General features: G+C 45.8%; 1 protein-coding gene across 1 annotated transcript; it reads left to right on the top strand.

Annotated features, from left to right (window-relative positions):
• The first annotated feature begins 1,352 nt into the window (after positions 1 to 1,352).
• LOC121586042 (E3 ubiquitin-protein ligase UBR5-like) lies at positions 1,353 to 24,676 on the top strand. The gene is given in 41 exon segments (XM_045220572.1): positions 1,353 to 1,498; positions 2,177 to 2,388; positions 2,683 to 2,799; positions 3,026 to 3,291; positions 3,630 to 3,747; positions 3,938 to 4,122; positions 4,356 to 4,465; positions 4,880 to 4,992; positions 5,311 to 5,472; positions 5,693 to 5,804; positions 5,939 to 6,093; positions 6,400 to 6,597; positions 6,921 to 7,131; positions 7,426 to 7,552; positions 7,868 to 8,115; positions 8,434 to 8,557; positions 8,855 to 8,952; positions 9,220 to 9,377; positions 9,519 to 9,610; positions 9,770 to 9,916; positions 10,091 to 10,209; positions 10,369 to 10,495; positions 10,887 to 11,016; positions 11,555 to 11,715; positions 11,902 to 12,141; positions 12,336 to 12,462; positions 12,657 to 12,768; positions 12,930 to 13,061; positions 14,384 to 14,641; positions 14,902 to 15,170; positions 15,461 to 15,678; positions 15,786 to 16,019; positions 16,259 to 16,332; positions 19,219 to 19,391; positions 20,957 to 21,091; positions 21,417 to 21,631; positions 21,926 to 22,046; positions 22,536 to 22,790; positions 22,792 to 22,921; positions 23,082 to 23,169; positions 23,706 to 24,676. Coding segments are annotated over 41 exon segments (6,849 nt in total). The 5' UTR covers positions 1,353 to 1,356; the 3' UTR covers positions 24,142 to 24,676.
• Positions 24,677 to 26,256: the final 1,580 nt, after the last annotated feature.

The raw sequence follows: 26,256 nt of genomic DNA, 5'->3' as shown, positions 1-26,256 counted from the left end.
AGATCTCACCCCGTGGGGTCAAAATGATCACAAGAACGGTGAGCAAAAATCCCAGAACCACACGGGGACCTAGTGAATGACCTGCAGAGAGCTGGGACCAAAGTAACAAAGCCTACCATCAGTAACACACTACGCCGCCAGGGACTCAAATCCTGCAGTGCCAGACGTGTCCCCCCTGCTTAAGCCAGTACATGTCCAGGCCCATCTGAAGTTTGCTAGAGTGCATTTGGATGATCCAGAAGAGGATTGGGAGAATGTCATATGGTCAGATGAAACCAAAATATTACTTTTGGTAAAAACTGAACTCAATCGTGTTTGGAGGACAAAGAATGCTGAGCTGCATCCAAAGAACACCATACCTACTGTGAAGCATGGGGGGTGGAAACATCATGCTTTGGGGCTGTTTTTCTGCAAAGGACCAGGACTGACTGATCCGTGTAAAGGAAAGAAATGAATGGGGCCATGTATCGTGAGATTTTTGAGTGAAAACCTCCTTCCATCAGCAAGGGCATTGAAGATGAAACGTGGCTGGGTCTTTCAGCATGACAATGATCCCAAACACACCGTCCGGGCAACGAAGGAGTGGCTTCGTAAGAAGCATTTCAAGGTCCTGGAGTGGCCTAGCCAGTCTCCAGATCTCCACCCCATAGAAAATCTTTGGAGGGAGTTGAACGTCCGTGTTGCCCAGCGACAGCCCCAAAACATCACTGCTCTAGAGGAGATCTGCATGGAGTAATGGGCCAAAATACCAGCAACAGTATGTGAAAACCTTGTGAAGACTTACAGAAAACGTTTGACCTGTGTCTTTGCCAACAAAGGGTATATAACAAAGTATTGAGAAACTTTTGTTATTGACCAAATACTTATTTTCCACCATAATTTGCAAATAAATTCATTAAAAATCCTGCAATGTGATTTTCTGGATTTCTTTCCCTCATTTTGTCTGTCATAGTTGACGTGTACCTATGATGAAAATTACAGGCCTCTCTCATCTTTTTAAGTGGCAGAACTTGCACAATTGGTGGCTGACTAAATACTTTTTTTCCCCACTGTATATTCTACAGCTTTGTCTCATTAAGATCATCTCTTTTGCGAGAAAGACTCAACATAGCAGCCTTGTATGAAAGAGCAGAGGGCTCTCAAACAGTTTGGTCTGGTTTAACAGGGTTATGTGAAAGCGTTCTCCAGAACTAAGTTTTGTATAGTTGGTATTTGTGATTTGCTACATTTGTGGAACCAATGGAGTAGTCCCCAAACGTGTTTATTAACCCATGGGTTTGACCCTTGTCTGATGGGACAGCAATAGTCATGTAATAAACATCCCTCTCTTTTGTGTTGGATCTTACAGAGGACCTGATGTCTCTGCTGGATGCTGACATCCACTCAGCCCACCCCAGTGTCATCATCGACGCTGACGCCATGTTCTCTGAGGACATCAGCTACTTCGGCTACCCCTCCTTCAGACGCTCCTCCCTGTCCCGCCTTGGCTCCTCGCGAGGTAACTGACCAACCTGACACTCAGAGCTGCTGCCTAGGGACCGTCGTCCTCTTCTGTAGTCAGGAGGTGGAGATTGAAATCATATTTCTCTTCCTAAATAGTAGTAGTTTAATTAGTAGTAACAAGTTACATTATCTGTTACCTAAATGGATGTAGGATTACTTTTCACCATACATAGTATATGCTTTTAGTTCCCTGATAGTTGAGGTATGCCGTTAGTCAATACTAGTCTTTCCTCTTCAACCTGTCGGCAAAGCCCATGTGGATGTGTTGTTGTGGATGTGTGTGTTGTTGTGGATGTGTGTGTGGTCAGTAGTGTGTTTTCAGGGTGCTGCATGGCCATAATACCTGTTCTTCAGTGAGCCCTCTGAGAAAGGCCCGCTAGACCCTGTCATATAACAGGCACCTCTCGCTACTGCAGCCCTATGCTGTAGGAAAAACCCTCTCCCACATAATGCATGTCTAGTGCTAAACTATCCTGATCTGTCCTCCTACCTCACATTTCCACATGTGAGCGTGCAGACAGGCAGACACCACTATTAACTAACTTTCACATTTTTACTGCCAAAACCGTTTTATTTGCATAATTATAAAACAAATCTCTTTAATTTGTTGACGGGTCTTCCCCAGAGAGTGGCTTACTTTTATCCCGCTGGTGTGACCCCATTGCCATACCAGTTCTCCTTCTTCCCTTAGAGCGCGACTCAGAGCTGTTGCGTGAGCGTGAGTCTGTGTTGAGGTTGCGGGAGCGGAGGTGGCTGGATGGGGCCTCGTTTGACACGGAGAGGGGCTCCACCAGCCGCGAGGGGGAGCCCAGCCTGGACAAGAAGAACATCCCCGTCCAGAGCCCTGTCTCTCTGGGCGAGGAGCTGCAGTGGTGGCCTGATAAGGTGGGCGTCTCTGGGAGGATAGGGACGTTGATTGGTTGATGGAATAATTTGATTAATGGGAAGGTCCACTCTTTTTGTTTTTCATATATTCAGATGTGATGTCAATAAAGCTTATTCAGGGAAAATGACAGTATTCATTTATCACATTAATGGATTTCCCACTTGGTTTATTTATATCAATATGTTTTAATAGTTTTCGCTAGGTCTATATCCTCAATATTGCTTTGAGTTAATATGCACAGATCAGATTAGCAAATTTTTCTAAGTAATGTTTCTGTTGGTGTTTTGGTCCAGGATGGTGTGAAGTTTGTGAGCATCGGGTCCTTGTTCTCTGAGCTGGTGGCAGTGAGCTCTAAGGGGGAACTCTACCAGTGGAAGTGGAGTGAACCAGAACCATACAGAAACACACAGGTAAACAACAATACTGTACAACAAGCCAACAGGACATGAACAATGAAGGATTCAGCAGCAGCATTTATCAAATAGAATTCAAATTATGTATTAGAGACCAATGCTGTACAGTAAGAACACTAACTCCTCCTGAGGACTACTTTGCAAATAAGTGCTTTCATTCAAATACACATTTTATTTGCAACCTCACCCCATATAGTAATCATCAACTCTCTCCTCCAATCAGAACCCTTCTATCCGCCACCCCCGGGTGTCATTCCTGGGCTTGACCAATGAGAAGATCACCCTGCTGTCTGCTAACAGCATCAGAGCCACCGTGGCCACAGAGACCAACAAGGTGGCGACCTGGATGGATGACACCCTGAGCAGCGTGGCGTCCAAGCTGGAACACAGTGCCCAGACCTACCCTGAGCTTCAGGGGGAGCGCATCGTGTCTCTGCACTGCTGTGCCCTCTTCACCTGCGCCCAGCTAGAGAGCAGCCTGTACTGGTGGTGAGTTAGAGTACTTAATCCTCTCCTCTCGGGCGGTGGCACACCTGGGTTCAAATGGGATTTGTTTTTATTGAAATGGTTTGAGCGTTTGATTGAACTTTCCTGAAGTGCCAGATTGGCTGGATTTGCACAGGGATTGTGCCAAGCAAGCGCAATCAAGTGCAGCTAAAGTATTTGAAAGAAAACAAATACTAGTTGAACTCGGGCAGTGGCTGGCCAGAGGCCCTCGCTCTACTCAAATGTCCAGTCCAAATGTAGAACTCGGCCCTTGAGAGATTTATGCATACAAGAAGATTAGGTTGGAGGATAGTGGTTTATGTTTTGAAATGTCTCCTTAGGGGTGTTGTGCCTTTTAGTCAACGGAAAAAGATGCTTGAAAAGGCTAGAGCCAAGAACAAGAAGCCAAAGTCCAGTGCCGGCATCTCCTCAATACCCAACATCACTGTGGGAACGCAGGTGAGATAACATAACAACATAACATAAAACCAAGACTATGGGAGCATTAGAACCCCGTGTGTAAATGTTCCTTTCTTTTTCCTGAAATGTGTTTGTTCTCTGCACCTGTGAATCCGATTGGATGTCTGTTGCGTACACTCGTACACTGCTTTTGAACGAATGTGAACAGGTGTTTGTGTCCTCTCTCCAGGTGTGCCTGAGGAATAACCCCCTCTACCACGCCGGTGCCGTGGCGTTTTCTGTCAACGCTGGGATCCCCAAGGTGGGACTGCTCCTCGAGTCTGTCTGGAACATGAATGACAGCTGCAGGTTCCAGCTGCGATCGCCAGAGAGCCTCAAGAACATGGACAAGACCACCAAGACCCAGGAGATCAAGTGAGTTAGCTTCCAATGTAGAGAGCAGTTGGCCTCAATTCGCTCCCTGACCCTTTCCCTGGACCCTAACCCTTCTATGTCTGCAGATTTGCAAATATTAAAGGGTTAGGCCCAATGGGAAGGGGTAGGGAGTGAATTGGGGCCAGATGTTCCCTTTTAAGGCACTCCAAATCTAAATCAATGGCCCTCGTCTTAAACACTCATGAACTCAATCCTACCCATTCTCTCCTTAGAACGGAGAGCAAGCCGGAGTTGGTAAAGACTGAGATGGGGCCCCCTCCCTCCCCGGCCTCCACCTGCAGTGACACCTCCTCCATTGCTAGCAGTGCCTCACTGCCCTACAGTACGTCACATTACTAGCTACTATACTAGCTACTATACTAACCAACTCTCTCTCTCTCTCTAATATTGCCATGACTCATTTGCCTTTGAAACGGTTGGTGTGGCAATTGCAGGTCTCTTTTTGTTGTTGTTGCTGCTAGCAGTTTCAGTTTGTCTCTAGTTGATGTATCTGATAATGAAATCTGCTGTATCTGCTTACGAGACCTGGTTTAAATACTTTTGTCAAATGCTTGTGCTGCGCATGATTTAGCTTGCCTGGTACAATTGAACCCCAATTGGATAGTCCTAAAAGTGCAAACCCTGCCCACCTTGCACAGCGGACAAGCTAAATCAAGCGCACCTCGGGAATTTGACATGTTTATTATCTCTGGTCTGGTGTTGTATGAATATCCTAACGTGTTGTGTGCCATTACAGAACGAAGACGCTCAACCCCGGCTCCCAAAGAGGAGGAGAAGGTGAACGAGGAGCAGTGGCCTCTTCGGGAAGTGGTGTTTGTGGAGGATGTTAAAAATGTCCCTGTGGGAAAGGTGGGTGCGGCTACAGGAAGGGACCAGACCCTAACTCTCTCTGGCAGACGGGGGGATAGACACCATTGTTTTGTTTTGATTAACATTGTGTAAAATATTTAGATTGATCACATATTTGATAGTTGTTTCTAAAACGTTCTAGTCTATAATTCTCAGTAATTTTTTTATTAAATTTGTTTTCATTTACATGTAAAGAAATGCCTAAGAGCAGAACTCAAAGCAGTAGTATCATGTTTTGTATCCTGTGGTTTGTCTGTTGTGTTATTGTGGTGTCTTCACGACGGTCCTATTTGCAACAGCTCCATCTTTTAACTTCAGGTGCTAAAAGTGGATGGTGCGTATGTAGCTGTGAAGTTTCCAGGGACGTCAAGCAGCGTGAGCACACAGCCGAGTCAGCCTAGTGCTGCGGCTCCTATAACTGACTCTGACCCCTCCTCACTGCTGCAGGACTGTAGGCTGCTCAGAATAGATGAGTTACAGGTACGACTACTAGATCCTCACTTACACTCACATACTTAGGAAACTTTATAGTGTAGTTATTATTACTCACATACAAATGTGTATTTTCAGTGATGGATTAATAATGTTTTCAATTATTTCATTAATCTATCTGTCTTTGTAGTATTATGTTTGTGTGAAGTAGCTGTTGTATAAATGTTGGTTGTCTAAAAACTGGTGCCCATCTCTTTTTTTCCAAAAGGTGGTAAAAACTGGTGGAACACCTAAAGTTCCAGATTGCTTCCAGCGCACACCTAAAAAACTCTGCATCCCAGAGAAAGCTGAGATTCTGGCTGTGAATGTTGACTCCAAAGGTAAGAATACATTAGCATAACAATACAATGTGGTAATTGATGTCCGTGCCGATAATGTAGTATTGAGTGTTTAAGTGTAGATATGAATGAATTCTGTGTGTATTTCTGACTTGCTGTGTTGTCTGCCCCTTCAGGAGTCCACGCAGTGCTGAAGACGGGTAACTGGGTGAGGTACTGTATCTTTGACCTGGCCACAGGCAAAGCAGAGCAGGAGAATAACTTCCCCACCAGTAACCTAGCCTTCCTGGGGCAGAGTGAACGCAACGTGGCCATCTTCACCGCAGGACAGGTCAGCACCTCTCCGCTACTCAATACAACCTTTTCTAATATAGCCATGCTTCATGTATTGCGAAAAGTTTGTGTAGGCAATCGCATATCCAACAATTTCCTCAGGTACACATTACAGAAGCTGTCATATGATTAGAAACACATTCAGACTGTTCTATGGTCCTGAAGAGTTTATTGCAACATTTTGACCAAATGGAATAAACTATATGGAAGCATGTAGAACAATGTGCAGGTGTTTCTATTCTCATATGCTTTATGTACTGTATAGGGAGGAAGCACATTTTGACTTTCATCATTTTATTTCCAGGACTCTCCAGTCATCCTTCGGGATGGGAACGGCACAATTTACCCAATGGCCAAAGACTGTATGTGTGGGATCCGAGACCCTGAGTGGTTGGACCTGCCGCCCATCGCCAGCCTGGGCATGGGGGTGCACTCCCTGGCCAACCTCCCCACCAACTCCACCATCAAGAAGAAAGCTGCTATTATCATATTGGCTGTGGAGGTTAGCAAAATGTGATTATTTATAGCTCAAGGGGGATTATTTATTTGATGGTCAATTTGTTACTGGGATGATCATAACTTTCGGTGGTTTCCCTAGATTGAGCTTACTTCTGGACAAAAAAAAACATGCTCAATATAGGATCTACATTGAAAGTGCTTTTTAGCCCAGGAAAAGGCAGTTTTTAACCCAAGAAACTGTCCGTTATTGTATTCCGTTGTTGACTAAATGCTTTTGTATTTTGTATGTTTTTAAGGTGTATGTAAGGTGTATGGAGACGCTGTGCTGATGCGCTTTAAATAACATTGTTCGACTTGTGTTTCCAGAAGCAGACGTTGATGCAGCACGTGCTGCGTTGTGACTTTGAGGCCTGTCGTCAGTACCTGGTGAACCTGGAGCAGGCTGTTCTCCTGGAGCAGAGTCCCCACGTCCTCCACTCCTTCCTGGGCCACCGCTGCGACGGCAACCGCAACATCCTCCACGCCTGCGTCTCCGTCTGCTTCCCCGTCAGCAACAAGGAGACCAAGGAGGAGGAAGGTAAACCAAGGCCAGAGTGCTGGGTGGTGTATACAGCGAGATGAAACGTTGCAGATGGAAATCAAACTAATTGAGTTAACTGGATTCCCTGTTCTATCTGTTCAATACAATATATTCCAATCTGAACGTTCTGTGAGGTTGCACCAGCGTCAAGACTCTTAGTCTCAGAAGGCACAGTGTTAGTTTTGAGCCATCCTCTGTGTTATCTTTCCCATCTCCCGTTTGACTTCCATTATTTCCCCATTCTCCATCTCCCTGTGTATGTATGGTAACTGTTGGGCTGGTTTTTTCCAGAAGCTGAACGGTCTGAGAGGAATACGTTTGCAGAGAGACTGTCAGCAGTGGAGGCCATTGCCAACGCTATCTCTGTGGTGTCTAGCAACAGCTCTGGGAACAGGACCGGCTCTTCTAGCAGCAGAGGGTAACTAACTTATACAAATCTAAGTCTTTTAAGTTGACTATTTTCTTGCAGGGTACATGTTCATGATGAAAAACACTAAAGAACTGGATTATACTAACTGATATTTCCATAATGCACAAGAAGTGAAATAATTTGACTGAGCCTATTGGCATTTCTTTTCATTCTTAGAAATCTGTCAGAATTCCTGTCAGGATGCCATTTAAGACACTTGACACCAAGAACACTATCTTGATGCCCGTTTATGTCCACATGTCAGTCCCATTGTGTCTTTCCACCACTCATGCTAACCTGTTATGTGTGTTCTGTCTGGCGCAGGCTGCGTCTGAGGGAGATGATGAGGCGCTCTCTGAGAGCAGCGGGGCTTGGCCGTCACGAGTCTGGCCCCTCCTCCAGCGATCACCAGGACCCCGTGTCCCCTCCCATCGCCCCACCCAGCTGGGTGCCCGACCCCCCTCCCATGGACCCAGACGGTGACATAGACTTCATCCTGGCCCCTGCAGTGGGATCTCTCACCACAGCCTCTACAGGGACCAGCCAGGGCCCCAGCACCTCCACTATACCAGGTCGGATACCTAGCTAGATAACTCATTCCTCAACATACAACCACACCTAGCTAGCTATACCACTATCCCAGGTCAGATACCTAGCCAGTGTGGTACTAAATGTCACCCAATTCCCTGTTTAGAACACTACTTATGGCCAGAGCCTGTATATAAGGAATAGGGTGCCATTTGGAACAAACCAATAGCTAGCTACTTCCTCACCATACAGCCATACATGCTCAGATGTGAAGTTAGTGTTTGGGTTACCCTATTGTTGTTCCCGAACTCTCTCAATGTCTCTAATGACCTGTTCCATCCCTGTTTCTCCTCCTGCCCCAGGCCCCTCCTCTGAGCCTTCGGTGGTGGAGTCTAAAGACCGCAAGGCCAACGCCCACCTCATCCTCAAACTGATGTGTGACAGCATGGTTCTCAGGCCACACCTCCGCGAGCTGCTCTCCGCTAAGTAAAGGCTCATTGTTTTTTCTTCTTCCTTTAAAAAAAAAAAAAGGAGCGTTCCATTCTTCCTTTGTATTTTATTGTTTATGATAGAGGCAGGTGTGATTGAAGGGGAGATTGAGAGTTGAGAAGGCCAGTGGGTCTGGTCAAGCCTTTTAATTTTATAACACAGTAATGCCTTGTTTCATTAAAATACTGAACTGAACTATTGCTCAAAAGGTGCTTTCTCTTGATGTTTGTCCCCCCCCCCTCCCCCACCACCACCTTTTATTGCTGTTCTAAAGTGTGTGTGTGTGTTTGACAGGGATGCCCGTGGAATGACCCCGTTCATGCTGGCAGTCAGCGGGAGAGCTTACCCAGCTGCCATCACTGTTCTGGAGGCTGCGCAGAAAATGGCCAAGGGTACGTCACTCACCACACTCAGTTCATAGATCTTTGGTTGAGAAAGAGGAGACTATTTGGCAGCGCTACTAATGGATGAGAATGCTGACATGTTGATGTAAAGCCATCTGAAGTCATTCATCTATACATAAAGTGATTATACATGTACTGTGTTTTTAAATTGGGAGAGAACAGAATTGTTTTAATGGGGAGACACTACCTAAACTTTATGCCTAATAAAAACCCAGATTTTAATGTTCCGTTGCAAAACCTGTTTGTGTTGTGTAGTGGGAGACCCTGGCATGACGGAGAAGGTGAATGCAGAGACTGTGTTCATGGAGATGATCTGTCCCTCGGGGACCAACCCTGACGACTCTCCTCTCTACGTCCTCTGCTGCAACGACACCTGCAGTTTCACCTGGACAGGAGCTGAACACATCAACCAGGTAAGAGACACTCACACACACCAGGTGGGTCTCTTGGGAGGACAATGCAACGCGCACAACAAATGAGTCAGCCGTTCACACTGGTTTGCTTTTTCACAGATTGGAATCTTTGCTGACCATTTACTCTTGTGTCCCAACTAGGATATCTTTGAGTGCCGGACCTGCGGCCTGTTGGAGTCTCTCTGCTGCTGCACTGAGTGTGCCAGGGTGTGTCACAAAGGACACGACTGCAAGTATGTACTTCACTCTCCATTCTGGTGTCCTTTGTTAGTGGATTTTATTACTTATATCCTGGTTTTATACTGTTATAATGTAATGTAATGCAATACTGACACTGATACCTATGATTTGCACCAGGCCTTTACAGTAAACGTTAATGTCTTTCTCCCCAGACTCAAGAGGACCTCTCCCACTGCGTACTGTGACTGCTGGGAGAAGTGTAAGTGTAAGACGCTGATCGCTGGACAGAAAGCTGCTCGCCTGGACCTTCTCTACAGACTGCTCACCACCACTAACCTGGTCACCAGCCCTAACAGCCGGTAAACACACACACACCGACTGACTGTAGGCTGTATTTTGTGTTCTTTGCTAACACGTATTGTTTTTAAATCCAATGTTGGTTCTCTTCATTCAATCTGTAAGGCGTCATACCATTGTGTTTTTTCGGGGGCTTTAGTAATGTGTTTTTCCTCTTCTCTCTGGCTGGCCAACAGGGGGGAGCATATCCTTCTGTTCCTGGTGCAGACTGTTGCTAGGCAGAGTGTGGAGCACTGCCAATACCGGCCCCCTCGCATCCGAGAGGACAGGAACCGCAAGGCTGCCAATGCTGAAGGTGGGTGGAGGTTTACTACTGTTGTCAGGCCTGGTTTCACCTCCAGCAACACTGATACTCTTAGCACGATGGCTCAATGTTTATTTTTATTCACGTCAATTCTCTATTCTAAGAGACAATTCTAATCGTTTTTTTAATGTTGTCCCTCCTGTGTGTCAGACTCTGACATGCCGGACCATGACCTGGAGCCTCCGCGCTTCGCCCAGCTGGCCCTGGAGAGGGTGCTACAGGACTGGAACGCTCTCAAGTCCATGATCATGTTCGGATCCCAGGAGAATAAAGACCCGTGAGTAGCCCTGCCTGCCTTCACCAGCTCAGTGTCACCTATCAAACCTCTCTCTGTCCATCCCTCCTACCTCTCTCTGTCCATCCCTCCTACCTCTCTCTGTCCATCCCTCCTACCTCTCTCTGTCCATACCTCCTACCTCTCTCTGTCCATCCCTCCTACCTCTCTCTGTCCATCCCTCCTACCTCTCTCTGTCCATCCCTCCTACCTCTCTCTGTCCATCCCTCCTACCTCTCTCTGTCCATCCCTCCTACCTCTCTCTGTCCATCTCACCATTACCACAACTATTTTAGACAGCTGAAGCAAGCGCACACATTTTCTTCAGGAAATGTACCTTATCGGGTGAGCAGCTGTTTTTAACTCTGGCGTCCTGGTTGTGTTGTTTTTCCAGGCTGAGTGCCAGCAGCCGTATCGCCCATCTCCTTCCAGAGGAGCAGGTGTACCTGAACCAGCAGAGTGGCACCATCCGCCTGGACTGCTTCACACACTGCCTCATCGTCAAGTGTGCCCCTGACATTACAGTAAGTCGGGTCAGTCTAGTCACCCCCCCCCCCCCTTAAATTACTCAGAGCTTCTGGATTCAGTCAACCACAGTTGGAACACCTAGAGGACACACTGCCTATCTTCTGTTGCAAGTACTCTGTCTGGGTCGCTTTCTCAGACACTGATTACGCCTAGTCCTGGACTAAAAACCTATTTCAATAAGAATTTCCATTTCATTTGGGTCAGAGAACCTTGCCCAGAGGGTACACCACCTATCTATGTGGCAAGTGCAACATAATCCCTCTAGATCAGGGTTCTTCAATCCTGGTCCTGGAGGGCCGAAACACCTCTGTTTTTCATCCTCTCCTTCTAATCAGGGGCTAATTCAGACCTGGGAAAACCAGGTGAGTGCAATTAACTACCAGGTAGAAATAAAAAACAGAAGTGTTTCGGCCCTCCAGGACCAGGATTGAAGAACCCTGCTCTAGATGTTATAAGTATGTGGAGTCAACCTTGAAGGTGGTCCGTTCCGTGTGTGTTAGCTAACCGTCTCTGGATCTTCTCTGTCTCCTGTAGTTTATTGATACCCTGCTGGGGACCTTGGTGAAGGAACTGCAGAACAAGTACACTCCTGGCCGGAGAGAGGAGGCCATCGTCGTCACCAGGAGGTTCCTGCGCTCCGTGGCCAGGGTGTTTGTCATCCTCAGCGTCGAGATGGCCTCGTCCAAAAAGAAAAAGTATGAGTGCCAAATCCAGATTGATCTCCATTTTCCTGTTGTACTGGGCTAGTCCTTTAGTGGATTTAAACATAGCTTTTATATGTCTTGTGCTGCTCCTAACTCCTAGGTGAATAGAAACATAGCAACAGGACTGATTTGGTACTACCAGTTGTGTACATCTAATCTCCTTTGTCTTTGTTCCAGTAACTTCATCCCCCAGCCCATTGGGAAGTGCAGGCGTGTCTTCCAGGCCCTGCTGCCCTATGCGGTGGAGGAGCTGTGTAACGTGGCAGAGTCCCTCATCGTGCCCGTGAGGATGGGCATCGCCCGGCCCACCGCTCCCTTCACCCTGGCCAGCACCAGCATTGATGCCGTGCAGGGAAGTGAGGAACTCTTCTCTGTGGAACCCTTGCCACCGAGACCCTCCCCAGACCAGTCCAGCAAGTGAGTGGTTTTACTCTGCGTTCGCGCAAACCGTGTTCCCCAGCTCTGTTGATTTGGAGGTCTTTGTGACCTGCCTCTGGGAAAATGTAATCTAGGGTGACACTTCTGCCGTGTATAAATTGGTTTAAAGGGGCTTGGATTTAAACATGGGCATTGTTAACTCAAATGGTCTTGCTTGCCTGTGTGTGTGTCAGTCCTAGTCAGACTGCGTCGTCCTACATCATCAGGAACCCCCAGCCTCGCCGCAGCAGCCAGTCCCAGCCGGTCAGAGGAGGGAGAGACGAGGAGCAGGATGACATTGTGTCTGCTGACGTTGAAGAGGTGAAGTCTCACTAGAACAGTAACATTTCAATGGGGGGCAAAGATCAAAGTGTTGGGTGTAATCAGGGTTGCTGTCAGTTTAATTGGAATTTCAGTTTACTTCCGAAATTGACTGAAATGGAATTGAGCCCAACCCTTGATGTCCTGTGCTTTCTCTGTACTGATTCCCAACTGTCTACCTCTGTCTGTGGCAGGTGGAGGTTGTCGAGGGCGTTGCCGGGGAGGAGGATCACCATGAAGACCAGGAGGAACAGGGAGAGGAGAACGCTGAGGCAGAGGGACAGCATGATGAACATGATGAGGATGGTGAGACTGGACTGAAGCCATCTTTTTTTCTACCACTGATGTGTTTAGAATGAAGCACATTTTGGAATCTTACTACAAATGATTGACTGTGATGATGCCTATGATGATGACGATGATGATGATGATGGCGGTTGAAGAGGGTGATGTCCTTTCCTCTCTAGGAAGCGACATGGAGTTGGATCTGCTGGCTGCCGCAGAGACCGAGAGTGACAGCGAGAGTAACCATAGCAACCAGGACAATGCCAGCGGGCGGAGGAGTGTTGTCACCGCAGCAACTGCCGGCTCCGAAGCAGGTATTATAATTCACACCATTGTCTTTTGTTTTCACATTTTAGATTGTCATTTTAATTTAATTAAAATCCCTAGTTTAATTTCCTCTGGGATGTGGCCACTGGCCAGCCACCCTTATTAATGACCTAATTTAACGATCCTACCTGAGTTCTGGAGACTGCTAAATGGATATTGCTTTCTGCCTCACCATCCTCTTTAATATCCAGTTGCTGTTCAGGCTGACTAATTATTTGTCTTGTCACATTATCACCAGTCTTGACTGGCCATCACACCAGCCAGTAAAAGGGAAGAGGCCCTTTTTTGTTTATCAAAAGTTCCTTTTAGGTCACATTGATGTTCTTACCGCTGTTGACAACATGGCTTAAGACTGCAGACAAACTAGTCTACTACTTGGGCTCAATAATCCATGAGTATGATTACTCAATACTCAATGTATTTCATTTGCAGGAAGTAGAATGTCCCTGGCTTTTCAAAATGTTGGTATGGGCTTCTTTTTACTACAATGCATAATATGTCAGGGCTAGAGTGACCTTTTTGAGATGCACACATAGCTTATCCTAAGGAGTTCTCCCCGTATTCTCTCCGTCTCACATATCACCATGGTTCTCATCACCTAATAATATCATACTCACAAGTCTAACAGTCTTCTTTGTGTTTCCCCCTGAATAACAAACTCCATTTTGCCTTTTGTTCTTTGTTTGTGGTTGTAATTGCGTTTGAGATGGCAAAGTCAGGAAATATGTTTTCCCCTCAGATACTACTATGATCACAAAAAAATAAGACAAACAATAGAAATAAGAACTTATCATGATGGAACCAATGCCCTGTGCCCAGTATTTCAAAAAGTGATCGATCTGGATTTAGCCTATCGGATAGGATTAAATGCATAGCTGGAAATGGAATGAATAGAACGGGAGTCCCCATTCAAGTTAGTATGTTATATTCATTCTATTTCTATGCGTGAAATCCAGATGGATAACTTTTGAAAAACTGGGCCCTGGTGTAACTGGGGTACTTTAATTTGAACAACAAGAAGCACCGTTGTTTGAGCTGAGTTGAGCCGCTCAATGTAGCATGGTAGCTAGCTAGCAGTGATGATATCTGGTCTTGTGGTGGTTTGGAACACTAACCTGCACTCCTGCTACCTGGCAAGGTGAGCAGCCGCCCACACTCATCTCTCCTCTGTTTCCCTGTCCTCCTTCTCCTCTTCCTCCTGTACTCCCCCCCCCCCCTCCCATCTCCTCTTCCTCCTCTCCTTCTGTTCCTCTCCTCCTCCTGTCCCCCTTCCTCCTCCTCCCCGTCCCCCTCCTCTTCCTCCTCCAAGGTGCCAGCAGTGTCCCTGCCTTCTTTTCAGAGGACGACTCCCAGTCCAACGACTCGAGCGACTCGGACAGCAGCAGCAGCCAGAGTGACGACGTGGACCAGGAGACGTTCCTATTGGACGAGCCCTTGGAGAGGACCACCACCGCCTCGCACGCCAACAGTGCTGCCCAGGCGCCACGCTCCATGCAGTGGGCCGTACGCAACACCCCCAGCCAGAGAGCAACGGGCAGTGCCCCCTCCAGCTCGTCCACCCCTGCTGGTCAGTACTAATACTACTACTACTACTACTACTACTACACACACACACTAGGCCGTATGCAACATTTCTCGCATATTAACACATCCAAGATAGACTGCTTTTAGAACAGTCTTGCAATGACTTTTAAATGTATTTTGTCTCATTCTATCGCAAGAGCATATTGGACTGAGTCAGTGGGAAGCGTTTTGGTGTGATGATCTGCTGGGGACTATGTTGGTGAGGTCTGTCTGTGCTGACGCTCATCTGTCTGTGCCCTGCAGCGAGCTCCACAGGTCTGATCTACATCGACCCGTCCAACCTGCGGCGTAGCAGCGCCATCAGCACCAGCGCCGCCGCTGCGGCTGCAGCCCTGGAGGCCTCCAACTCGTCCAGCTACCTGACGTCGGCCTCCAGCCTGGCCCGGGCCTACAGCATCGTCATCAGACAGATCTCTGACCTGATGAGCCTCATCCCCAAGTACAACCACCTGGTCTACTCCCAGTACCCTGCTGCAGTCAAACTCACCTACCAGGACGCTGTCAACCTGCAGGTGACACAGACAGACACAGCCCATACACAGGCTGCCAGGCAGACAGGAAGATCATGTTGTATTATGTTACCTACCAATGGTCACATGTTAAAGTGGTTCTGGAAGTATTTTTCAGCATGCTTATTCTGTTATACCTATAGGATAAGAAGCCATACAGACACATTTCTGAATAGGGCTAATAAAGTGAATCAAATGGTTTTGATGAGATGCAAATGCTATTGACTTTTACACTACACAAGTGCTATTGACGGTCTGATTGAAACAACCTTATCTGTGTGTTAAACCACCAGAACTTTGTTGAGGAGAAGCTGATCCCTACGTGGAACTGGATGGTGTCCATCATGGACTCTACAGAGGCTCAGCTGCGTTACGGCTCGGCCCTGTCCTCAGCGGGAGACCCCGGACACCCCTCCCACCCCCTCCACGCCTCGCAGCACTCCGCCCGCAGGGAGCGCATGACCGCCCGCGAGGAGGCTAGCCTCCGCACCTTAGAGGGACGCAGGTCTGGGTAAAATAAGTGTTGTCCAAATTGGTGTTAACCAAAATAGTTATCCAAAGATGTTATCCAGTCTTTTCTTCAATCTGTGCTGACGTGTGTTCCTTCCTTTCTCCCAGGCGTGCGGCCACTCTGCTGACAGTGCGTCAGGGGATGATGTCAGCGCGGGGAGACTTCCTGAACTACGCCCTGTCTCTGATGCGTTCCCATAACGACGAGCACTCTGACGTTCTGCCCGTGCTGGATGTGTGTTCTCTCAAACACGTGGCCTACGTCTTCCAGGCCCTCATCTACTGGATCAAAGCCATGAACCAGCAGACCACTCTGGACACAACACAGATGGACCGCAAGAGGTACAGACTCCCCTGGAATGGTGGACATGTTTACACACTCTTTCTCAACTGTCTTTTCTCAATTCCTCCATGGTTCCTCCCCTCTGACCTTGGCTTCTTCTGCAATGTTTTTTGCGAAGGAAGTGAGGATGTGAGGAATCAAGGAAAGCCTAATTGAGAAGAAGCCACTGACTCCCCTTAGAAAATGACCCGCATGTCACATATTCAGTGTGATTTAACTCTATTCGTTTATCCCACAGGAACCGTGAGATTCTGGAACTGGGACTGGACAATGAAGATTCTGAACATGAGAATGACGAGGACACCAATCAAAGTAAGTTCATCGAATTATGAATGATATGCTTTTATATTTCTGTGTTCTATTTGAAGTTTTTTCGTACAGGTTTCTTAACCTCTTATTTTTCACCTCAGTTTGATTGATAGCCATTTTAAGAGTTTGAGTTACTAGTCCATTGATCTGTGGAGCGCTGTTAGGTTGTTTTCTGGTATTGGAAGGCAGACAAGCCAGAAGAAAGGCAGTTAGGCAGAAACGAGGCAAAAAGAAGAGGGCAACTCCCAAAGGTACGGTTAAGTTCAGATTAGACAAACAGTTTTGCCCTTTTTGAGTCACTTAAATCTGACAAACAACACTTAAACGGTTTGCTCAATAAGCCACCTCAAGTCACTGTTAGTGAATCTACAGTGCTGTGAAAAAGTATTTGCCCCTTTTCAAATTTTCTCTACTTTATATATTTCTGATACTGAATGTTATCAGATCTTCAACCAAAACCTAATACAGTGGGGGAAAAAAGTATTTAGTCAGCCACCAATTGTGCAAGTTCTCCCACTTAAAAAGATGAGGCCTGTAATTTTCATCATAGGTACATGTCAACTATGACAGACAAATTGAGAAGAAAAAAAATCCAGAAGATCACATTGTAGGATTTTTTATGAATTTATTTGCAAATTATAGTGGAAAATAAGTATTTGGTCACCTACAAACAAGCAAGATTTCTGGCTCTCACAGACCTGTAACTTCTTCTTTAAGAGGCTCCTCTGTCCTCTACTCGTTACCTGTATTAATGGCACCTGTTTGAACTTGTTATCAGTATAAAAGACACCTGTCCACAACCTCAAACAGTCACACTCCAAACTCCACTATGGCCAAGACCAAAGAGCTGTCAAAGGACACCAGAAACAAAATTGTAGACCTGCACCAGGCTGGGAAGACTGAATCTGCAATAGGTAAGCAGCTTGGTTTGAAGAAATTAACTGTGGGAGCAATTATTAGGAAATGGAAGACATATAAGACCACTGATAATCTCCCCTCGATCTGGGGCTCCACGCAAGATCTCACCCCGTGGGGTCAAAATGATCACAAGAACGGTGAGCAAAAATCCCAGAACCACACGGGGGGACCTAGTGAATGACCTGCAGAGAGCTGGGACCAAAGTAACAAAGCCTACCATCAGTAACACCTACGCCGCCAGGGACTCAAATCCTGCAGTGCAAGACGTGTCCCCCTGCTTAAGCCAGTACATGTCCAGGCCCGTCTGAAGTTTGCTAGAGTGCATTTGGATGATCCAGAAGAGGATTGGGAGAATGTCATATGGTCAGATGAAACCAAAATATAACTTTTTGGTAACTCAACTCGTCGTGTTTGGAGGACAAAGAATGCTGAGTTGCATCCAAAGAACACCATACCTACTGTGAAGCATGGGGGTGGAAATATCATGCTTTGGGGCTGTTTTTCTGCAAAGGGACCAGACGACTGATCCGTGTAAAGGAAAGAATGAATGGGGCCATATCATCGTGAGATTTTGAGTGAAAACCTCCTTCCATCAGCAAGGGCATTGAAGATGAAACGTGGCTGGGTCTTTCAGCATGACAATGATCCCAAACACACCGCCGGGCAACGAAGGAGTGGCTTCGTAAGAAGCATTTCAAGGTCCTGGGTGGCCCAGCCAGTCTCCAGATCTCAACCCCATAGAAAATCTTTGGAGGAGTTGAAAGTCCGTGTTGCCCAGCGACAGCCCCAAAACATCACTGCTCTAGAGGAGATCTGCATGGATGAATGGGCCAAAATACCAGCAACAGTGTGTGAAAACCTTGTGAAGACTTACAGAAAACGTTTGACCTGTGTCATTGCCAACAAAGGGTATATAACAAAGTATTGAGAAACTTTTGTTATTGACCAAATACTTATTTTCCACCATAATTTGCAAATAAATTCATAAAAAATCCTACAATGTGATTTTCTGGATATTTTTTTCTCATTTTGTCTGTCATAGTTGACGTGTAACTATGATGAAAATTACAGGCCTCTCTCATCTTTTTAAGTGGGAGAACTAGCACAATTGGTGGCTGACTAAATACTTTTTTCCCCCACTGTATTAGATAAAGGGAACCTGAGTGAACAAATAACACAATTACATACTTATTTTATAAACAAAGTAATGCAACACCCAATGCCCCTGTCTGAAAAATGTAATTGCCCCCTTACACTCAATAACTGGTTGCGCCATCATTCGCTGCAAAGACTCCAACCAAACGCTTCCTGTAGTTGTTGATCAGTCTCTCACATCATTGTGGAGGAATTTTGGCCCACTCTTCCATGTAGAACTGCTTTAACTCAGCGACATTTGTGGGTTTTCATGTATGAACTGCTCGTTTCAAGTCCTGCCACAACATCTCAATTGGAATTAGGTCTGGACTTTGACTAGGCCATTCCAAAACTTCAAATTTGTTGCTTTCTAACAATTTTCATGTAGTATACATTTTGGTTATTTGTAAACTCAGGTTCCCTTTATCTAATATTTGGTTTTGGTTGAAGATCTGATAACATTCAGTAGCAAAAGTAGAGAAAATCAGAAAGGGGGCAAATACATTTTCATGGCACTTGTAGGTCAGGGCTCTCAACCCTGTTCCTGGAGTAGGTTTTCGCTCCAACCCCAGTTTTAACTAAGCTGATTCAGATTATCAACCAGCTAATTAGGAGAATCAGGTGCGCTTGGTTAGAGTTGGCTTGAACTTACAGGACGGTAACTCTCCAGGAACAGGGTTCAAGAGCCCTGATATAGGTAATAGGCGGCAGTTTGCACTATGTACAGTAGTCTTTGGTCAGTCTTTCCTTGTTGGCCAGTCTCTTACCCAGAGGTCTTTTGCAGTGTGGAGAAATTCAGGGAAGCAGTGCTGACCTCTCCCCCTCTCTCCCTCTCAGGCTCCATGCTCCAGGATAAGGAGGATGAACCGGTCCCTGCTGAGACGGGACAGAACCACCCGTTCTTCCGGCGCTCTGACTCCATGACCTTCCTGGGTTGTATCCCCCCCAACCCCTTCGAGGTCCCCCTGGCCGAGGCCATCCCCCTGGCAGACCAGCCTCATCTCTTGCAGGTTAGCGCATTTCTTTAATTTGCACTGACCGGTATAGGTCATTATCAATAAAACGTCACAATACGGTGCAGAGCGTTCGATTTGGCTGCTGGGGGGCAAGGAAACCTCCAGCTCCGCTTAAACCATTGACAACTACTTGCAGTTTTCAAGGGATTGTTAAATGAACGTTATAACTATTTGGTTTTATTATCATCACCTCACGTAGAGCATAGTCAGAATTACACAATTACGATTATTCCACATTTAGCTCTATCATCAGTTGTATAGCAAGTAACTGTATGCTTTTCCATGATCAGTAAACATCAATTGATCATGTATTTTCAGATACGTAAGGGTAGCCTATCATTTGGCATGTGGGTAGCCTATCATTTGGCATGTAGCTAGCTAGCTAAGCAAACTGTCACTTAGTTTACTTCATCAGAGGATAGGCTTTTGGAAACAGCTTGACATCGGCAAGTCCTCGTCAAGTTGTCATTCGGACTACTGTCATCACCACTATAGATGGCAAGCAAATTAAACAATATTTGGATATAGCCATCTAGTTTATCCCCTGAAAGTTAGCTCGTTAACTAGCTATATTGAAGTGATCTGTTATTAGCTAGCTAGCCAATTTGACGTGGTCCATAAATCAATGTAGCCTATCATGTCTGTCAGCAGCAATCGTGATTAAACACAATTTATTTTGAAAAGGGTTCATGTTAGCTAACTTCACTAAGTAGGTCTACGCTGGTTGGAAAAAAAAGTATGTTAGGTCTACTTAGCACTATGTTTAACCAACTGTACAAAGTTTCTACCGGTAGCTTGCAAAGTAAACGTCATTGTCGGCTAACAATTGTCTTACATCGGCAAATGCGTCGCTTGACAGGGAGATCCCACAAAGAATGGGGAAATGAACCTAAACCACTCATACTTATCAGGTATGGTTAGTTCACTTTTCACTAAATTATCCAATTAATGGTGGCCAATATTGAGATATTGTGAGGCTACCCTCACGTATCTGAAATTACATTTTCAATTGATGTTTACTGATCATGAAAAGCATGCAGTTACTTGCTGTATAACTCTGATGCTAGAACTAGCTAAATGTGGAATAATCTGAAATGTGAAGTTCTGACTATGCTCTTCAAGAGGTGATATTAGGACCAAATAGTTATAACATTTATTTAACAACCCCTTGTCAATGGTGTAGTTGTCAATGGTTTTAGCAGAGCTGGGGGTCTCCTTTCACCCCAGCAGGCAAATAGAATGCTCTGCACCTTATTGTGACATTTTTATTGATAACTACCAACAAGAGAAATTCAATTAACAAAGTGGAATTAAAGTGACGTGCAGTCCTAACGGGCTCCCAAAACAGCCTCTTCTGTACAATCCTTAATGCGGTGTTAAGACAGTAATTATACACAGCTATAGAGCTTCTTTGCCTCCTTATACCTTTATGCGGCAAGCAGTGCAATATACTCTAGAAGTCAATATGTCCACCACTACTAATATGTTGCTCATCTCTGTTTGTTTTTAGTTTGTTACAATAATATGACACTGCAACTTTTTATTTTTCTACCTCCCAGCCCAATGCAAGGAAGGAGGATCTGTTTGGCCGTCCTAGTCAGGGCCTGTACTCATCCTCGTACACAGCAAGCAAAGGCCTGGCCGAGGCCACCCTCGACCGCAGCTGCCTGGAGGTTAACATGGGCTCCTCTCAGGTATACATAACGCAACGCACTGCCCGCCCTGACAACACACCGGCCCTGCTCCAATACTCTTATCATGCACCCTTTATCCCTCATCCCTTCAATCAACATGCATCCTTCCCTCATCTCCCGTTCCCTCCTTTCTTGAAATAATCACTGGTCTGACATGACTGGATTGATGAAAGCAACGCAATGGAAACTGGAAAGCTTGCTTACGCCAATCTGTTAGATCAGTGATTAGTACTTCATGGAAGAAAAAGAGGAAGGAAAAAAAAACATTCATTATAGCACCATTCACTTCAACCAGAGCTGTGTTGTGTCCCTATGGATCCCACAGATCCTACCCACCAAGATGTCCTACTCAGCCAACCTGAGGAACGTGATGAGTATGGAGACTAGTCAGCGCGGCCGAGAGGACCAGCCCATGGACCAGGAGCTAGTGGCTCCAAAGCCAGGCCCCTCACCGCACGACCTAGCTGCCCAGCTGAAGAGCAGCCTCCTGGCTGAGATAGGCCTCACCGAGAGCGACGGACCCCCGCTCCCTTCCTTTAGGTATGGTACACGTCTTAGTGACTAGTAAATAAATGAAAATCCCATCTAGGTTTGCTTTCTTAGTTCGCTCTCTCTTTGCTTCAGTAAGGAAACAATGAATATAGTTAGGTTATAAAGTGTTTTTCCCCCTCAGTTCTCTCCCTCTGCATCTTACAACTGCATATGTAAATGCTCTTTACTCTCCCGTCTTTGGTATTAACAAGGAAGTAACATCTCTGTGCCCTCTCCTGTGTTCTCCAGACCCCACTGTAATATTGACTAGGAAGTATAACATCTCTCTGTCCTCCTCTCCAGACCCCACTGTAGTTTCATGGGGATGGTGATCTCCCATGACATGCTGCTGGGCCGCTGGCGTCTGTCTCTGGAGCTGTTCGGACGCGTCTTCATGGAGGACGTTGGAGCAGAGCCTGGATCGGTATGCACACTCAGGGATTGGTGTTGAAACACTTGTACTTTTATTATATTTACAGTATTTCCCCCATACCATTAATACAATGAAATCCACAAAATTATACAGCTAGACATACACAAAATAAAGAAAAATACCATTACCAAGATGATGGGCTAGAAGCGTGGGGAAATGTCTAGATAGTTTATGAATTGCCTGGCTAGGCTGTTGAACAGCTCATTGATAATTCAAATGGAACTGTTAACAGGCTTTACCCGTGGATTATCGTGAATAACTAACGGCTATCAACCAATCAGCATCCCGGATCCAAATGTACGCTTTTATAACGGTAGACGAGTCACTACAGCACTACAGCTTTCTGTCCCCAGATCCTGACAGACAAACATGTAATAAAGAAAAGTACAATTACCAAGATGAGATCAGGACTAATTAAACATAAAAACAGTTGAAGATCTAACCAGACATTTAATCCTGTCTGTCTGATCCCGTCCCCAGATCCTGACTGAGCTGGGGGGCTTTGAGGTGAAGGAGTCTAAGTTCCGCCGGGAGATGGAGAAACTCCGTAACCTCCAGTCCCGAGACCTTGCCCTGGAGGTGGACCGTGACCGTGACCAGCTGATCCAGCAGACCATGAGGCAGCTCAACACCCACTTTGGCCGGCGCTGCACCACCACACCCATGGCTGTGCACCGCGTCAAGGTCACCTTCAAGGGACGAGCCGGCGAGGGTAGTGGCGTGGCCCGTAGCTTCCTACACTGCCATCGCCCTGGCCTTCCTGTCCAATGACAAGCTGCCCAACCTGGACTGTGTGCAGAGTGTCAGCAAGGGCATGCAGGCCAGCAGTACGTGTCATCACGATTACAACTCAAGTATGACATTGAGTATGAAACTACTAGCGTCAATTTATTAATTACTTAACCCAAATGGCACTTAAACATGGTGGTGGTGACAACTTACTACTACCAACACTCTGGGGGAAGCAAGAGGAATTTCAGAATAGCACAGAGATATATATTTCCTAAAGTCTCCCTCTGTGTGTAGATCTGATGCAGCGGCTGAGGAACAGAGACCGGGAGAGGGAGCGGAGGAGTGGAGGGCTCCGAGCCGGCTCTAGGAGAGACCGAGACAGGTGAGAGACCAACCTCCCTGCCCATCAACCCTGTGGTTGTAGTGTGTTTTGGGCTATTAGGACATGTTGCCTTTCGGAAAACATTTGACCTTCATCTGTTAATGTGTTAGGTTGGAGTTACACTGAGCAACTTTCAAGCAAATTTAGTTGCAGTTAGAGGTTGCAAGTGACATCTCAATAAACTTTGCTGATATACGAAGTAACTCAAACGTGATTGAAATTGCGTGCAACAGCCAATCAAATTGAAGCTGCTATTGTCATATGGTTTGAGAAGTCTTAATTCACTTAATGTCATCTGCTGCATTACATCATGATTTCACTAATTAATTGTTTATCCAACCGCATGGTTGGTTTTGGAGAATATGCTGGCTGTACAATTTAGCTAGCTAGTCAAAATGAAATTGACAGCAGTTCATGTTGGACAATTTCAGTTGAAACTGGTCTGAGATCTGGGTTCACTTCAAAAATTACATTTATTGACTACCAAACCATGTACATTAACCATGACTTCCCATAATGCCAATATTTATTTACAGCTCCCGTTTGGCTAATGTCTCTTCTACCAACCTTGATCGCGGTTCCCGCAGCACTGACAGCTGTGTTGACATGACAACTGGGTCGGAGTTCCGAACCTTCAAATGGATCATGTGCGAAGCATTCATTTTGATTGGCTGTTGCTTGCAACTAGTGCACAAAGTTGAATTTTTTTGCAACTGGATGCATCCAAGTTGTAGATTAATTGCTTATCAGTTGCTGGGGGTGTTACACGAAGCAATCCAAATGCAACATAGTTTGAAAGTTGTAACTATAGCCTTAGACATCTCACTATTCAACTATACCGAAAGTATTATTCTTTTTTACACTACTGAGCTGAGCCGAGCCAAACCTATCTGGCCTGGTTACGCATCCACCATAGTTTCTGGCCTGCGCTGCATTGTCTCACGTCGGATAGCGCAAAAACTCATGGGATAGCTACAAAGAAGTCAGTCTACAATATGCTGTCCTAACATTTGAAAATGTTACCAAGGTGACAACGTCCACTGAACCTCCTTTCATTCTCGAGTCAGTTAATCTTACCAAAAACTATAAACCTGGAGCTAATTTTTTTTTTTTTATGTCATGAGCAAGGCTTCACTACCTAATTCTATATCTAGCGAAGGTGTTTTGTGGTGGTAGAATCTGTATTTATGAAATTCTAAATGTGTACAAACATTTCAAATCAATCCATATGAAAAGAAAGACAGGGATGCTAACACCAGTTCACACACTCAATGCTGAATACTCCCTCGAGCTAGCTAGTGTAGTGAAGTTCTAGCTATGCACATGAGTTCTCATGATATCTGTTCTGCTGTGATTAGTGCACCGAGTTCTACAGCACAGCTGACTTCTCTCTGCGATGTTATCGCGTTGGCCAAATGTTACTGAGTAGCGAGACACAGTGGCAGCTGTCAGTCGGATCCATGCTGATTTCTGAGAACAGTCCCATACAGTGAGGGGAAAAAAGTATTTGATCCCCTGCTGATTTTGTACGTTTGCCCACTGACAAAGAAATGATCAATCTATAATTTTTATGGTAGGTTTATTTGAACAGTGAGAGACAGAATAACAACAAAAAAATCCAGAAAAACACATATCAAAAATGTTATAAATTGATTTGCATTTTAATGAGGGAAATAAGTATTTGACACCTCTGCAAAACATGACTTAGTACTTGGTGGCAAAACCCTTGTTGGCAATCACAGAGGTCAGACGTTTCTTGTAGTTGGCCACCAGGTTTGCACACATCTCAGGAGGGATTTTGTCCCACTCCTCTTTGCAGATCTTTTCCAAGTCATTAAGATTTCGAGCCTGACGTTTTGCAACTCAAACCTTCAGCTCCCTCCACAGATTTTCTATGGGATTAAGGTCTGGAGACTGGCTAGGCCACTCCAGGACCTTAATGTGCTTCTTCTTGAGCCACTCCTTTGTTGCCTTGGCCGTGTGTTTTGGGTCGTTGTCATGCTGGAATACCCATCCATGACCCATTTTCAATGCCCTGGCTGAGGGAAGGAGGTTCTCACCCAAGATTTGACGGTACATGGCCCCGTCCATCGTCCCTTTGATGCGGTGAAGTTGTCCTTAGCAGAAAAACACCCCCAAAGCATAATGTTTCCACCTCCATGTTTGACGGTGGGGATGGTGTTCTTAGGGTCACAGGCAGCATTCCTCCTCCTCCAAACACGGCGAGTTGAGTTGATGCCAAAGAGCTCAATTTTGGTCTCATCTGACCACAACACTTTCACCCAGTTCTCCTCTGAATCATTCAGATGTTCATTGGCAAACATCAGACGGGCATGTATATGTGCTTTCTTGAGCAGGGGGACCTTGCGGGCGCTGCAGCATTTCAGTCCTTCATGGCGTAGTGTATTACCAATTGTTTTCTTGGTGACTATGGTCCCAGCTGCCTTGAGATCATTGAGAAGATCTTCCCGTGTAGTTATGGGCTGATTCCTCACCATTCTCATGATCATTGCAACTCCACGAGGTGAGATCTTGCATGGAGCCCCAGGCCGAGGGAGATTGACACCTCTTTTGTGTTTCTTCCATTTGCAAATAATCGCACCAACTGTTGTCACCTTCTCACCAAGCTGCTTAGCAATGGTCTTGTAGCCCATTCCTGCCTTGTGTAGGTCTACAATCCTGTCCCTGGAACATCCTTGAGAGCTCTTTGGTCTTGGCCATGGTGGAGAGTTTGGAATCTGATTGATTGATTGCTTCTGTGGACAGGTGTCTTTTTATACAGGTAACAAGCGGAGATTAGGAGCACTGCCTTTAAGAGTGTGCTCTAATATCGCTCAGTTCAACTGTATAAGACACCTGGGAGCCAGAAATCTTCTGATTGAGAGGGGGGTCAAATACTTATTTCCCTCATTAAAATGCAAAATCAATTTATAACATTTTTTGACATCGTTTTTCTGGATTTTTGTTGTTATTCTGTCTCTCACTGTTCAAATAAACCTACCATTAAAATTATAGACTGATAATTTCTTTGTCAGTGGGCAAATGTGCAAAATCAGCAGGGGATCAAATACTTTTTTCCCTCACTGT

This window comes from Coregonus clupeaformis, unplaced genomic scaffold, assembly GCF_020615455.1.
Source record: "Coregonus clupeaformis isolate EN_2021a unplaced genomic scaffold, ASM2061545v1 scaf4378, whole genome shotgun sequence".
NCBI lineage: Eukaryota > Metazoa > Chordata > Actinopteri > Salmoniformes > Salmonidae > Coregonus > Coregonus clupeaformis.
Note: the sequence above shows the minus strand (reverse complement) of the source record. Positions and strands in the feature narration are given on the sequence as shown.